General features: G+C 42.3%; 1 protein-coding gene across 4 annotated transcripts in view; it reads right to left on the bottom strand.

Moving 5' to 3' along the window:
• Nucleotides 1-15,568, bottom strand: part of PROSER1 (proline and serine rich 1) — an 81,076-nt gene that overhangs the window by 60,149 nt on the left and 5,359 nt on the right. For all 4 annotated transcript variants that reach the window (XM_040340364.1, XM_040340365.1, XM_040340362.1 and 1 more), the window contains exons 3-5: nt 10,929-10,994; nt 7,875-7,943; nt 4,174-4,268 (exon numbers count right to left, since the gene is read on the bottom strand). In XM_040340364.1, coding sequence (XP_040196298.1) covers nt 4,174-4,268; nt 7,875-7,943; nt 10,929-10,994 — 230 coding nt within the window. The remainder of the gene's footprint in view (nt 1-4,173; nt 4,269-7,874; nt 7,944-10,928; nt 10,995-15,568) is intronic.

The following is a 15,568-nucleotide window of genomic DNA, read 5'->3' as shown; positions in this document are numbered from 1 at the left end:
GGGATAATATTGCTGAGCATGTTGTGACTATATTGGAGGTTCTTCACCTGAAGGTGGATATGCACTAATGTACAAAAAGTGAAGACACTTGGTGTTTGTTATTTTTTTCCCCCCACTTTTTCCTTAAAGCAGGATTCTATGGACTTAATTTTTGAACACAAATGCATTATTTTCCTATTGATATATATTTTTAGAATTTGAGGGGTTGCGCTACACTGTTTTTTGGTATTAACTTTATGTTTATTTTTTTTTATGATAACCGTTTACATTTGAGCATGAGCTTAAAACTTTTCGTTTTAAAAAATCAAAATTTTTTTTTGACTCGCGTTACAATTTCTCTTTAAAAGGCAGAATGGTTAAAGGCGAAAGTTTTAGACTCGCTTCTGGTAGCAGCTATACCGTAGGAACTTAGGGATCAATTTGAACACTGACACAGGTAGTTAAAAGGTAGTGCAAGGCATGCTAGCATTTAAGCAGTTTTGCTACTCTATCAAGCCAGGTCAGGTTTACATTAAAGCTCCATGCACGCAGAAGCTAAAAAAAAAAAAAGCTAGCTATAAAAGCCAGTAGCTTTGCAGGGAGCCTGTAATGCCGCGTACACACCATCACTTTATGTGATGAAAAAAAATGACGTTTTTAAAAACGTCACTTTAATTGACTGTGTGTGGGGGAAAACGTCGTTTTATGTCTTGTAAAAAACGACCCAAAAAAATTGAAGCATGCTTCAATTTTATGTGTCGTTTTTCAAAAGTGCACTTTTTACTTCACAGAAATTGACCGTGTGTAGCAAAAAACGTCGTTTTCTAAGACGTTTTTTCATCCACGCATGCCCAGAAGCTACTTATGAAGCAAGCTTCAATGGTAAAACGTGGTGGAACGTAACCTCACTTTGCAAGAACATTGTGAGAAAAACGATGGTGTGTAGGCAACTTCGTCTTTGAAAATTGAAGTTTCAAAAACGTCATTTTTTACTTCACAGAAAGTGTCGTTTTTTTTCATCACATAAAGTGATGGTGTGTATGCGGCATTAGGCTTCATTTCCATGGACATTTTTACAGCCACTTTTTTTACAGCTTAAAAACACCTGTCCATGTTTTTTTTTTTTGCGCTGGAGTTTAACGTCTGGCATTTTTACAGCTCTAACGCTGGAGCTTCAGAACGCACTGGTCCTGGGTTTTTTTTTGCAGCTTAAAACAGGGTTTGACAAATTTGCTTGGAATCTAGGAGCCAGCTAAAAAAGTTAGGAGCCAGAAAACGCACCCTGTCCTGACTAACTTGCGCGCAGAAGCGAACACATACGTGAGCAGCGCCCGCATATGTAAACGGTGTTCAAACCACACGTGAGGTATCGCCGCGATTGGTAGAGCGAGAGCAATAATTCTAGCCCTAGACCTCCTCTGTAACTCAAAACATGCAACCTGTAGATTTTTTTTAAACGTCGCCTATGAAGATTTTAAAAAGGGTAAAAGTTTGTCGGCATTCCACGAGCGGACGCAATTTTGAAGCGTGACATGTTGGGTATGAATTTACTCGGCGTAACATTATCTTTCATAATATTCAAAAAAATGGGGATAACTTTACTGTTGTCTTATTTTTTAATTAAATAAAGTGCAATTTTTTCCTAAAAAAAGTGCGCTTGCAAGACCGCTGTGCAAATACGACGTGACAGAAAGTATTGCAACAATCGCCATTTTATTCTCTAGGGTGTTAGGATAACAAATATATATAATATTTATTATATATTTTAGAGGGAAGAAGAGGGCAGTGAAAAATTACATTAGAATTGCTGTTTAAAGGGGTTGTAAAGGAATTTTTTTTTTTCATAATAAGCATCCTTTACCTGCAGACATTCCTCTTTTCACTTCCTCATTGTTTGTTTTTGCTCAGAAGTTGCTCTATTTCTTCTCTGTTCTGTTCACTTCCTGCTTGTCTGATTTTACTCACCACCGTGATGGGAGGCTTTACTGCGTGGTCAGTAACGTGCTCACCCCCTCCTGGGAACTACATCCGTGCGGCAGGACGCTCTACGTGTTAGAGACTTCAAGGAGATGTGAATTACTGGGCGTGCCGCAATTCATACTGGGAAATGTAGTTCTTACAGGAACGAGCGATGCAAACCAGGAAGTGAATGAGAGAACAGAAACTAGAACACCGGAGGTGATATAGATGAAGGAATTTAATAGGTATTTACTTGTTTTTTTAACAGAATCATTACACTATTCTGTCTGTCTACCTCGCAGACATTAATTTTAGGCAAAAAAAGTTTTTCCTTTACAACTCCATTAACTTGTAATGCTTAACTTGTAATACCAACGGCCACCGCCAGCTCACATCTGGTGGTAATAACTTGTAATACCAACGGCCACCACCAGATGGCGCCAGCTCACACAAGGAAGAGCTGGGGACTTCACAAGCCAGGATGCTATTCCATGGCAACCTGGCCACCGGGATTTGTCGAGCCCTGGCTTAAAAATGGCTCAGCCATCTCCAGCTCAAAAACGTCATGGTGGGCATGAGGCCATAGACCAACATAGAGAGACGTTTTTAAGCTGCAAAAAACGCTCAGAAAAGTGGCTGTAAAAACGTCCATGGAAATGAAGCCTTAACGTTTTTGCAATAGCGTTTTTCAGTGTAGCATTTTTTAGCTTTTTTTTTTTCAATGGATAAAAAAAAAAAATGCTGAAAACCCAGATGAAAAACGGACTTTGAACGCAAATTTTGGTCGTTCAGAAAAAAGCCAATAAACGCCCATGTGTGCATGGGCACATAGGCTAACATAGATTTCAGTTTATGGGCTTTTTAAAAAAAAAAAATGCCAAAACGCCAATAAACTGCAGTTTATCAGCTTCTGTGTGCATGGAGCCCAAAAGTGTAACTCCATGAGTGAGTTTCACTAATAAATACACCACAGTTTAATTAAATATAAAAAAAAAAAAAATTGCCATTTTTTTTCAGCGTCAGAGTTTCTTAGCCCGTCAGCTTCTCTTTACAATAATTCATTCAATAGAAGTACAAATTCTGGATTTTAAATGAATCTCAAAAAGCCTTCCGATAATTTTCTGTGTGTTTGGAATCCATAACCAGATTCCCACTTCCTGTATTTCTGCTCTCTAATATAGCAAGTCTTAAAGCGGAGCTCCACCCTAAAGTGGAACTCACGCTGATCGGAACCCGCCCCCCCTCCGGTGTCACATTTGATACCTTTCAGGGGGGAGGGGGGTGCAGATACCCGTAAAGACAGGTATTTGCACCCACTTCCGGCCACACGTCTCGGGCAAAAGACGGGTTTTTCCAGACTTCCCGTCTGTCCCCTGTTGTGTGCTGGTAACACTCGGCTCCCAGCACATAGCGCATGCGCCGTAGGGAACCGGGTAGTGAAGCCGCAGCGCTTCACTTCCTGGTTCCCTCACGGAGGATGGCGGGGGGAGCAGCAGAGAGAAGAGCGATCGCTTGTCCTCTGCTGCGGACGGCGCTGGACTCCAGGACAGGTAAGTGTCCTAATATTAAAAGTCAGCAGCTGCAGTATTTGTAGCTGCTGGCTTTTAATATTTTTTTTTTACTGGCACATCCGCTTTAATGGGCATTGTGATTATTCACATTGCTGCTAAGGCAAAAGAAATGCAATGTTTGACTGTATAGAAGACTGAAAGTTCTTTAACAGGTCAAAGAAGCAACATGGGCTGTTACACAAATCAGAAAATGGATCTTTTGAAATAAGGATCGTAGGCCTCATGCACATGGGCTTTATGAAGCCATACAAATTAAATTGTGTGTATTTCTGTGCCTGGGAGACATAATTGCAGCCTACAACCATCCATAGTAATGAGTACACATTGTACTCCCATCAACTCACACATGGACTTCAATCATTGGATGCACACAAGCCATGTTCAGGGTTTTTCACCCCGGCACAAGTTCAAACAAGTATTGCGTATACCCATGTACAGCCATTCATTAATATTCACTGCACTCTCTTGGTAGTGGAAACATGTCCACAATTTACCCTGTACAGTCTCATGCATCCCTTGTGCACGTGGCCTTACAATGAATGGTTTCCGGAACACATAAGATGGGAGAAAATAAAATAAATAAATAGGGAAGAGGGGTATAATTGTTAATACCGATTGACACATTTAACTGATGGTCTACACAGAAAATATGAGGTGTACTTACACAGCCAGCAGCTCCAGGGCACTCAGTCTGTCTTTACTAAATGTGAAACAATTCAATATGTTTACCACTTTTGCTGCAGGTATGGCGACCATTTTCTGCCAAAATAAAAACAAAAAACAGGTTACTGAAGATCAAAAATTGTTCCCTATTTTTTTCCAATTTTTAAATAAAAAAAAAAAAATAAGTTTACCAATGTAAAATACTGTATTTATCGGCATATAACACGCACCCTAACTTTAACCACTTAAGGACCCATTCACGCTGATATACGTTGGCAGAATGGCACGGCTGGGCACAATCACGTACCGTTTCTCTAAGCCCGTGGGGTCGCGAACGCGGCGCCGGTGGCGCGCTAGCGACCCGGTCCGAATCTCCGTGACTGCGCTCGCAGGACACGCGAACCCGATCGCCGCCGGTGTCCCACGCTCGGTCACCGGAGCTAAAGAACGGGGAGAGGTGTGTGTAAACACACCTTCCCCGTTCTTCATTGTGGCAATCTCAGTGATCGTCTGTTCCCCGATATAGGGAAAGACGATCACTGACGTCACACGCCCAGCCCCCGCCCCCCCTACAGTTAGAAACACATATGAGGTCACACTTAACCACTAGGGGGCACTGTAGGGGTTAACTCCTAAACTGCAATTTTAATTTTCACAGTAAACAATGCATTTTTATAGCACTTTTTGCTGTGAAAATGACGATGGTCCCAAAAATGTGTCAAAATTGTCCGATGTGTCCGCCATAATGTCGCAGTCACTGATCGCCGCCATTAGTAGTAAAAAAAAATAATTAATAAAAATGTAATAAAACTATCCCCTATTTTGTAAACGCTATAAATTTTGCGCAAACCAATCGATAAACGCTTATTGCGATTTTTTTTACCAAAAATAGGTAGAAGAATACGTATCGGCCTAAACTGAGGGAAAAAAAAAATGTTATATATTTTTGGGGGATATTATAGGAAAAAATATTGAATTTTTTTCAAAATAAATCGCTCTATTTTCGTTTATAGCGCAAAAAAATAAAAAACGCAGAGGTGATCAAATACCACCAAAAGAAAGCTCCATTTGTGGGGAAAAAAGGACACCAATTTTGTTTGGGAGCCACGTCGCACGACCGCGCAATTGTCAGTTAAAGAGACGCAGTGCTGAATCGCAAAAAGGGGCAAGGTCCTTAACCTGCATAATAGTCCGGGTCTTAAGTGGTTAAGAGGGGAATTAAAAAAATAAATAAATAAAGTTTCCACAGCCCCCTGCATATAACACGCAGTCACAGTTAACCCTCTATTTTGAGGGTAAAAAAAAAAAAGTGTGTGTTATATGCCAATAAATACAGTAATGTGGTGGGCTAAATCAGTCTTCATGACCTTTTACATTTCTGGAAATTAATTACAGCTTTCAAGTGTACCTGTCATTCGGGTAGCGTCTTTGTTCAGTCACGGGCCACAATGAGCGAAGCGGGCGGAGGACAGGTCCGTGTCCACTCTGCATATGCAAAGCGGACACGGATACAGCCCACTTTATTCTATGAGCCCTCCGATCAGATCTGCCCAGACGGAAGGGGATGAATCCCCTTCTTTTCTTTTTTTAGCGGATAGGATTGGAGGTAGTCTGTTTACATCTGCCACTCCATAGAGTTGAATGGATGGTCTGATTGGGTTGGACTGATCATGTGAAAGGGGTCTAAGGCTGCTTTCACACAGATGCTCTGCAGTTTACCCACACCATGGGTACAGAGCAGTGCACCTGTGGCTTTTTTGCGGGGTAGCTGCACTTTGCCATAGACTTCTATTATATCCTAAATGTGTGGTGCACTTTTTGAAAGCTCACCAAACCCGCAGCTAATAACGGAAGTCTATGGCTCAGTGCAGGTAACCTGCAGGTGCACTGTGCTCCACCTGCAGATCAGTTTGAAAGCAGCACAGCAACCACTGCAAAACAGATATGCCCATATACAGTGTTGTAAGTAACAGCGTTTAAATAAACGCCCTTACCAAACGATGCCCCTTTTGAGGGTAACGAGTAATCTACCTGATTACTCTTCCCCTCGCGGTAATGCCGGGCCCATTACTTGGGCGGCGTTACCGCAATTACATGTAGTACCTGTGTGTGTCGGCGGCCATCCATTATTAAAAAAGCGCTCCTCCTTTGACTGTTCCGTGGACCGTGATAGGCGGAACATTCATTTTCCCAGCAGAGCCTCTGTTTACTGTTCAGCCCATCACGGATGCCTTCTCAGCCTCGGCCTCGGATGAAAGGACATCCGTGATAGGCTGAACAGTAAACAGAGGCTCTGCTGGGAAAATGACTGTTCCGCCTATCACGGAACAGCCTGAGAAGGAGGCATCCAAGATGGTCACGTTGTCTTGGAGCTCTGCACCACAGCTACCAGAGTGCATGAACGGGCACCTCCACCCCACCATCCGACCCCAGGAACATCCCAGGAGATGCCCGATGTCTGTGGTCTCCCCGAGAAGGGACCTTTCCCAGCAGCTAGGCTGGGCTGTACCGAGTCTGGGCCTACCAAAGATGGCGGCCGCACACACACACACCAGAAGCATGCACAGCACGGAAGGAATCCATAGCGGACCAGGACAACAAACACGCTGCCAGTCCACTGCATGAGAAGAGCACAGTGAGTACCCCACTAAAGACACCACACACTCCATTTTCCACAGAATCTTTATTAGGAAGGTCAGTGAGGGGCCCCAATCTGACTCCTATGGAGGATCTCTTAGTCAGCCCCGAGTCATGGGGGCAGGAAACTCACAATAATCCCCCTTCCACATGATATCCCTTCTATGATGGCAGCTCTCTCTCAAATGCTAGCCAGGGGACTATTGCAGACAGCAGCACAGATCACCGCCTCAATCAACCCTGACCTCCAACATATTGGGGCGAAAAAATAAGTCATGGAAAACAAACACTGACCAAACAGTCGCTAAAGTTCAGGACCTTACTGATCAATTAAAAACAGCTATATCAAAAAAACTGACAACCTGGAAAACAGGTCTAGATGCACTCACTGTGCCTGTAACTCACTGTGGCATCATACATGCCTCACTGTCCGTGAGGCATGTTACAGGCACAGTGAGGCATGTTACAGTGAGGGGTCGTCTTATACAGTCAGTATATTCCAAAGCCAAAATTTTTGCTGGAAAATTAGGGGGTCGTCATACGCCGACAAAAAAAAAGTCAGTTACTTTGCTGAGTAACTAATTACTTTGCCAATGTAGTAACTGAGTCACTAACTCAATTACTTTTTCGGACAAGTAATTTGTAACTGTAACTAATTACTTTTTTAAAGGAAGATGAGCAACACTGCCCATATATACGCTGCGATTTTAGTAGTAAACCTACTTTTAAAAACAGTATTCCATTCAGTTATCGCCGGCTGTTTCTGCACCAGACAGAGTGCATTTGATATCACTCTGCCTGTGACAGGAGCACAAGACAGGCCTATGTGGTGGCTTTCCATATCGTCATCCCAGAGCAGAAGGTCGCGGGCCACATCAGAGGGCTCCGCGGGCCACTGGTTGGGCCACCCCTGCTGTATATGGTGGGCAGGTACTCTTTACAGTGAAAAACAAAAACGAGCCATAGGAAAGGAAAAAAAAACGCAGATTTTATTTAACCTGACCACCATCACCAATGCGTGTTAACAGCACTAAATGCATTATTGCATATGAAGGGAACACTTACATGTTGCATTGCCTTTACTGCCTTCAGCTGAGGCTCTGCCCATGAGAAATATCTCAACAGCTCAATTATCTAGAAGGAAGAAAACAGAGAAAGTTAAGACCACATCATTGTAGCAATGCATATGACTAGAGATCAGTGGACCCAATACTTGTTTTGTAGTTACTGTATTGAGAATATGCGTTTGCCCCAGGCTTCTTTGAAACATGCTCAGAGTGCAGCAAAGTTAGTACGATCGTCGCAGCAAGGTCACTGCTTGAATCAATACAGAATGAGATTTCTTTTACTGGACAATATGAGAAATCTATCTGCATACCAGAGTTTGCATTTGGTCTCATGTACTTTGTGAACAAGAATATACTGGCATGAGGCAATAATGTGACTAATCATTGAAAATGATGATCGTTACAATTGTATTTACAATTAAAAAGGTAGGAATGTAACAATCATAACACAATGGGTGGTCTGCCCTTGTTAGACATTTTTGTTTAGTTATACTATTGTTCTATGTGGAATAGTGGTGGTCAACTTAGGAATTTTTTTTAGAATAGAGGGCTTCAAGTACATATGCTGTGCACCGCAGTCAGCAGCACAGGCCATTTTTTTGTGGATTAGGGTGTGCAGTCAATCCATTCAAAGTGAATGGGCAACCTTAATGCAGCCTTCCTTATGCACAGTACTGCAGTAATTTAGCACAGGTGCATCAATGCAATCCATAATTGGAGTAAACCCTTTAGAGCCGGTTCACACTGGGGCGGCACGACTTCGGGGGCGACTCGGCAAAGCGACCTGAAGACGACTTCAGGTACGACTTGCAAAATGACTTCTGTATAGAAGTCAATGCAAGTCGCCCCCGAAGTTGTACAAGAACCTTTTTCTAAGTCAGAGCGACTTGCGTCGCTCCTATTAGAACGATTCTATTGACTACAATGGGACGCGACTTGTCAGGCGGCTGAGTCGCCTGATGAGTCGCCCCAGTGTGAACCGGCTCTAAAAGTCTGGTTTGCCCAGACAGAATTTAGCACATCCGCGATATTTTCACAGGTTTGCAAACGTTGAAATGCTGAATGAAATTGTTCTTGCTTAAAAAGTTAACTACATTGTTCTCCAAGACTACAGAACAAGATTTTTCTGTTGCCTTATACAGAAGATGAGTGAACGATATCGTAGGACAGAATTGTGTTACGAGACAGATAACTAGGAAAAAAAAAAGAAAAAGTATCAAAAACAGAAAATTAATGCAGCCACCATATCCAAGAACTAGTATGCTAAAATATAATAAAGTTTTGTTTATTTCCACAAACATAAGCTTTACCAGACCAAAATAAAAAGACGTTTATTGGCAGGCATTTTTCCTATTGTATACTCAAACTGTACAATCTGCTTTACCAACAGTACAATGGTTGTACTTTACAGCTCCTTACAATGCAATTCAGCTGACGGCATGAAAAAAAATAAAAAAAATAAAAAAAACGCATCCTGTATATGGCAGATATCTAACCTGACCAGGTGTTAAGCAGGGTAGCAGAGTGTTTGCAATGAAATACAGGAGCACGTGCAGCCAGTAGTGATCCCTAGAGCTTCAAACAAGGTTGTGCATTTAGGGCCAGTTCACACCACATGCAGTCCAGTGTGGTTTTGATAGTAGGGATGCACCAAAAATGGGGCGGGAGCCGCCCTTTACGGGGGGCGTCGTCCCAGAGCACCCCAGTCCTCATTGATCTCCGTGTGTCACGGAGCTGAACTACACAGACCGCAGTAACAACGTCCTGCCTCCTGTGACAGACGGCACACTGATCCAATGGTGGGACATTGAATACATGTGATGTGATCATAGGAGTCGGGACATTGTTACTGCGACCCGGACAATTCAAATACAGCTCCGTGACGGGGTGTACACATGCTGCAGCAGGACTTAAGCCCCCTGTTGCTTAAGGTGTGTGTTACTCTGCAAGTGCCCCACAACTGCATACTTCCGTGGGGTCCAAGAAGTTAAGGGGATGTGGTTGGGGAAATAAAAAAAAAAAAGCCCCACCACACGTCTTAACACCACCCAAACTACAAATGGAAATGAACCCTTACTGTTCTGAGCCCCCTATATGGCTTCTTTCACACTGATGTGCTGCGGTTTACCTGCACAGCGAATCTGCAACTTTCCTGAATTAGCTGCGCTTTGCCATCGACTTCTACTGTATCCTGCAGTTATTGTGCCCATTCTGAAAACACACCAAAAAAAAACTCTTGCATTCAGAAAGTGCACCAAACCCACAGGAAAGCTGTTGGTACACTGCACCCACGGTGTGGGTAAACTGCAGCACATCAGTGTGAAAGCAGCCCTATACTATATATTGCTTCACACTGACCTGAAGATCTTTCCTGCTGCTGGCACCACTCAAAACTGCTAGCTGGGATAAGAGGTGAAGTGCAGTTGGCATCACTCGGCATTGGACAGGAGCCAACGCTACAGAGGAGCCATCGGCTTATGCGGCTCTTGCGCTCTACTACAGATCCAATTTTACAAGTAGTCCTAATGCATTGTACTCTGTTTAATGCTCGGAAATGGCGAGTCAGCAAGCTCAGACCGAGACCTACCAGTCACCTGTGTAGGACCTACTGTTAGATCGCGATCTACAGGTTGCTGGCCCCCCGTGGTAGAAAATGGTTAATTTGGGACAGCTTGAAGACATGGTAAACCTGGAATTCAGCTTTAAGTTATAATATGCCAAACCACTTGTCCTACCCTCCATCTCTAAACACTTACCTTGCTCTATGACACCTCTCCCAGGATGTCTGTGGCTTCCGGCTGCCATCAAACACCAGTACAAAACCCAACAGCAACATGAATACATGGGTGCCACCTTAGTACCTGGCTTGCTACAAGAGGCCCCCAATAAAGGGGGGGGGGTGACTACAGCACTCTTAGGAACAGCGAGAAGTGAAGGGTAGTCACATTTCTGGACAATATTGCACAGAGCAAGTGAGTGTTACCCCTTATTGATTTTAATGTTGCCTTAAAACACATTTATAAAAATGATCTGTATCAATTTTGTAAGTTACCTGTTCACAAGAAAAATATCCATGCACAGACTCCACAGCCTTGACTTTATACTCGGTCATAACCGCCTGTGGACAGAAATGAAGTACAGATTAAATCCTGCTAACAGCCCATAATCACTGAAAATATGAAAGAATTTCTGGGAAAAAAGTCCCAATGACACAAAATACTAACATTAATTGAAGCAGATCAGAACTGTAGCCTTATGTGCGAGTGTTCTGAAAATATATTATTTATCAAGGAATTGTCTACATTGCAAGACAGTAACCAGCCAAACGCGTGATGGAAAAAAAAATATGGAACTGGAATTTAAATGTTACAATCTGATTGGTTAATATGCGACATTTGTCCAGTTTACTCTCATCAACAGTGAAAGTAAAAGATATAATAAAAAAAATTAAAATTTTGTGTTATCAGGACAGGAATAAGAAATCTTTCAATGGGAACACTAGTGCTGGCGACACCACGGGATTCCCTCACTTTAAAGGATTTCCTATAATCATCAGCATCATCTAGTTGATATGATGCAGTATTCATTTGCAACACTGTACCTCAATCAGGAAAATATACCACATTATGACCACTAGATGGAACTGCTGATCATAAAAAAAAAAAAAAACAACACACATTGCGTTAGGCAAAATACGGTCTGAATTCGTCACCACCGGTTGAATACTTGGTTACAGGAGAAATTTATTATACAGGCGATACTCAAAAAGTTAGAATAGCATGCAAAAGTTCATTTCACTAAAGCAACTTACAAAAGGTGAAACCAATACATGAAAAGCAAGATAGTTCAAGCCGTGATTTGTCCAATTGTGATTATGGCTTACAGCTCATGAAAACCCCAAATCCACAATCTAAGCAAATTAGATTATTGTGAAAAAATGCAATATTCTAGGCTCAAAGTGTCCCACTCTAATCATCTAATTAAGCCATAACACCTGCAAAAGGGTTCCCAAGCCTTTAAATCAGGGCTGTGGAGTCGGTAGATAAATGTTCCGACTCCGACTCCTCAGTTTTATGTACTTCCGACTCCGACTCCTCTGTATTAATATGCAAATGTATTTTATACATTCCTTGGAGGGAAAGAAACGCAACCTACCACAGGACTACTGGCTGGGAAGCCAACAGTCTACTGTATTGCACAGTTTAAGCAAAAGACAAACACAATGAAAACAATCAAGTGGCTGGATAGTAGCAGCAGGCATAAACATCAGGAACAGGATCTTTACCAGTTCAAAAATACCGACCACATTATTTGGTTGTTTTAGAACAAAAACAAAGCTTATCTATAATGAACCAAAAACAAAATCTGTAAAACCTAGAAATGGTTTATATTAATCTTGAAATGTAGTTATAGGCTTAGCAAATGCAAATCAATTCAATGTAGAGTTCTAAGGAAGAGAATTGCCTCTGCCAGATCCTCTTTCATAGAGGCTCTTAAGTCAGACTATTATTTTTAGGGCTGAAAATAATCTTTCAACACCGACTTGGGTGGGTGGCGTTGCAGTAACTATTCTGGCCACATCACTAACGATCTCTGGATAAACAAGGATGGCTTCTTCAACAGTAAGTTTTGATGAGCGATCATACTTTTCAACTTCTTTTAGTGCTTTATAAAACTCCTGTTGGAATTTTTTTATTTGGACACTTACTGGTTCTCTAACATGCGTTCCCTGTAAAAGCAGAACACAACACTATGGAAAGTATAAGTATTGCAGCTCCTAATTGTGCGTTGCGTGCCATATAGTGAAGCACATGAAAAGCATGCTTCTTCACGGTCACTTAACGTGTTCGTTTTGCGGTTACGTGAGGCACTGCATGCATTGGTCTTTATTCTTACAGTAGAGAAGCCATTAATTATAACTTTTTGTGAAATGGGACATTTAAACTTGCTTTTTTTTTTTTTTTATTCCAATCTAAATTTAGTAGGAGTCGGTGCATTGTTTGTCGACTCAGACTCCAGGTACCCAAAATTTCCCCCGACTCCGACTCCACAGCCCTGCTTTCAATGGTCTCTCAGTCTGGTTCAGTAGGAATCAAAATCAAAGGAAAGACTGCTGACCTGACAGTTGGGAGGCTGGTGATGAATATAGAAAAACTGTGCATGTGAAAATAACAGATCCAGTACTTAATCACTGAGATCTGGAGAAGTTTACAATCATTCTGAACCGGACTCTTATGGAGTCTGCAGAGCTGAACTGAGATGCACAGGAGTCCTGAGAATCATAGCTACTCGCAAATCTTCTCTGCGTTTTCTGTGCAATGAGCAGCATTTCCTTAGGTGGTGTCTTAGAATTGTAGCTTTATTGCCATCAGAACTTATGCTGCAGCCCCCTAGCCAAAAGTGAACCCTGGATGCCGAACGTAGTCTTCCTCACCTTCCAACCTCAACTAAAAGCGAATGAGAGCTGAGATTTTCACTTCTGCAAAAATACAGTGTATAGAAGACTGTATTAGAGTTCCAGAGTAGTCATGAGCAGCAGCATAAGCAATTATGTACCATTATACACCATCACTTTTTTCAGTACCTTCTTGGTGTTGTGGTAAAGGGGTGGGAGGGTTTATAATTTACACTAAAGCCTGGTACACAAGATCTGATTTTCTGTGGACAAAAGCGTAGGACTTTTGTCTGAAGGCCGTTGACCATGAACTTGTATTGCATACAAAACGACAAAGAATTGTCAGCCAACAAACCCAAAACTACGTTTTTTTTCCAGCCCTTTAGCTCCACTCTTTGGGCAACTTCTGCGTTATGTTGTGTTATGGTTAGCATTGCTTCCGAGAATGTGTTTGTACTTTGGATTTCTTTTTACCCCAAAGGACTTCTGTACACACGATCGGATAAACCGACAGCACACATTTGTTGTTGGAAAATTTTAAAGCATGCTTATCTAACATTTGTTGGTGGAAAATCCGACAACTGCCTGATAGAGCATACAACCGGTCGGATTTTTCGACAAAAGCCTGCCATCACACAATTCCCGTCGGAAAATCAGATCATGTGTACTGGCCTTCAAGTGGATGTAAACCCAAATTTTATTTTAGTTTTCTTGCAGTCACAATGTAGAGTAAAGAGTTTCCCATCATCTGTGCCCAGTCTTGCCACAAAGAGTTAATCCAGCTCTGAACAATCCTCTCTTTTTTTTTTCAGTGAGATAAACAAACAGGAGAAAGCTTTTGTCCGTTCCTACCCCTTGCTGTGAATGACAGGTTATTTACATATCTCATGCACTAGCCTGAGACAGGCATTTTTTAATTCCTACCCCCACTCCTTTCCTGAAGTCATGTGGTTACTTTTCTGGATTTTGACTGGATGTTAGTGATCATAGCAGAATTTAGTGTAAAGAATACACAGGAAAAAAAATCCATGGGAGTGTAAAGGTGGGCGGGGAGACTACCGACATCACGACTCCACCCACCGAGCTCCAGACAACAGATCCACCCACAGAATCTGCAGTTTTTCAGGTCTTATAACAGGCAGAGGGGAGACATTTGATAGGTAAGGACACATGCAGGAGGCATCTATATCCTTATAGATCAGCACTATGGCAGCAGTTTAGAAAGGATGAGAGCGGGTTTACATCCATTTTAAGGACTATGTGATCAAAGATGCTGAAAAAGACTGGTGAACTACTGAGGACAGGTTACCTGGAAAATGTTATTCTGTGTTGCACTTCCCTGACAACTTCTGTCCACAGCGCTGTGACTAGTAGTGTACTGCTGACGGCTATCCTGCTATTTGTACCTTGGTTTAAGTCCAGGCTGGATAAAGCCAAGGAGCCAGAAAGCCAATGCTCCTTAAAAATAAAATGCTGGTGCCTAACAATTGAGGTTTTCTATAGTTGTGGTCAATGGGTCTGGCACCTGGATTGGACCAGACCGGCTCCTAAATTCCATATTTGCCCCTCCCTGATTGAGACATTCTACAGGTCAAGATCAATGACAGACACAGAGATGACTGAGGTGCCCACCAGATCTGCAATTACACCCCCCTACCACATTTCCGGTTACACAAACCACAAGGGGGTAGGATGAAAGGTTTAGGCTTATAGATTATAAGCCCTTATGCACATGGGCATCTAGAGTCCACTATTGGGGGAGGGGGGTGCTTACCCATGCCATCACAGGTGCCATGTACAGTCACCCTTAAATATAAATGGCTGTGTGTTGCTGTACTTGTGTAAAACGCTGATGGCTTCTGCATCAACGTTTCCCTGCGTATGCTTGTACAGAACTGGCAAATGCCGTTGCAGAATTGAAGTTTCAGTGTTTACATAAGAATGGCAAAAGTCATTCAGTGGCATAGGAGGCTGTATGCAGCAACTTCAGCTCCCTGAGCACAGATAAGCACCGGGTATTTAATGCACGAGGGCTTTGCTGCCTCTAGACCTGTGCAAGAGATCCAATTTATCTTTTGGTAAAATAAAACACTTTGTGGAGGTCTATACATACACATTTGTCTTTCCTGTATATTCCACTATAAAACACAATAGACTATACAAATACAAGGGCTCAGAGAAGACCGTAGCCTTTCTGTTTCTTTGGCAAGCTCTTCTGAAATCTAAACCTGGTATAACCTTGTGCATTCAGGAATTGTATTCAATTAGGTAGATCGAGTAAGAGTTAGGCCGACTTA

The sequence above is a fragment of the Rana temporaria genome, chromosome 2 (assembly GCF_905171775.1).
Source record: "Rana temporaria chromosome 2, aRanTem1.1, whole genome shotgun sequence".
Lineage (NCBI taxonomy): Eukaryota > Metazoa > Chordata > Amphibia > Anura > Ranidae > Rana > Rana temporaria.
The sequence above is the reverse complement of the archived record's forward strand: the minus strand, read 5'-3'. Positions and strand labels throughout refer to the sequence as shown.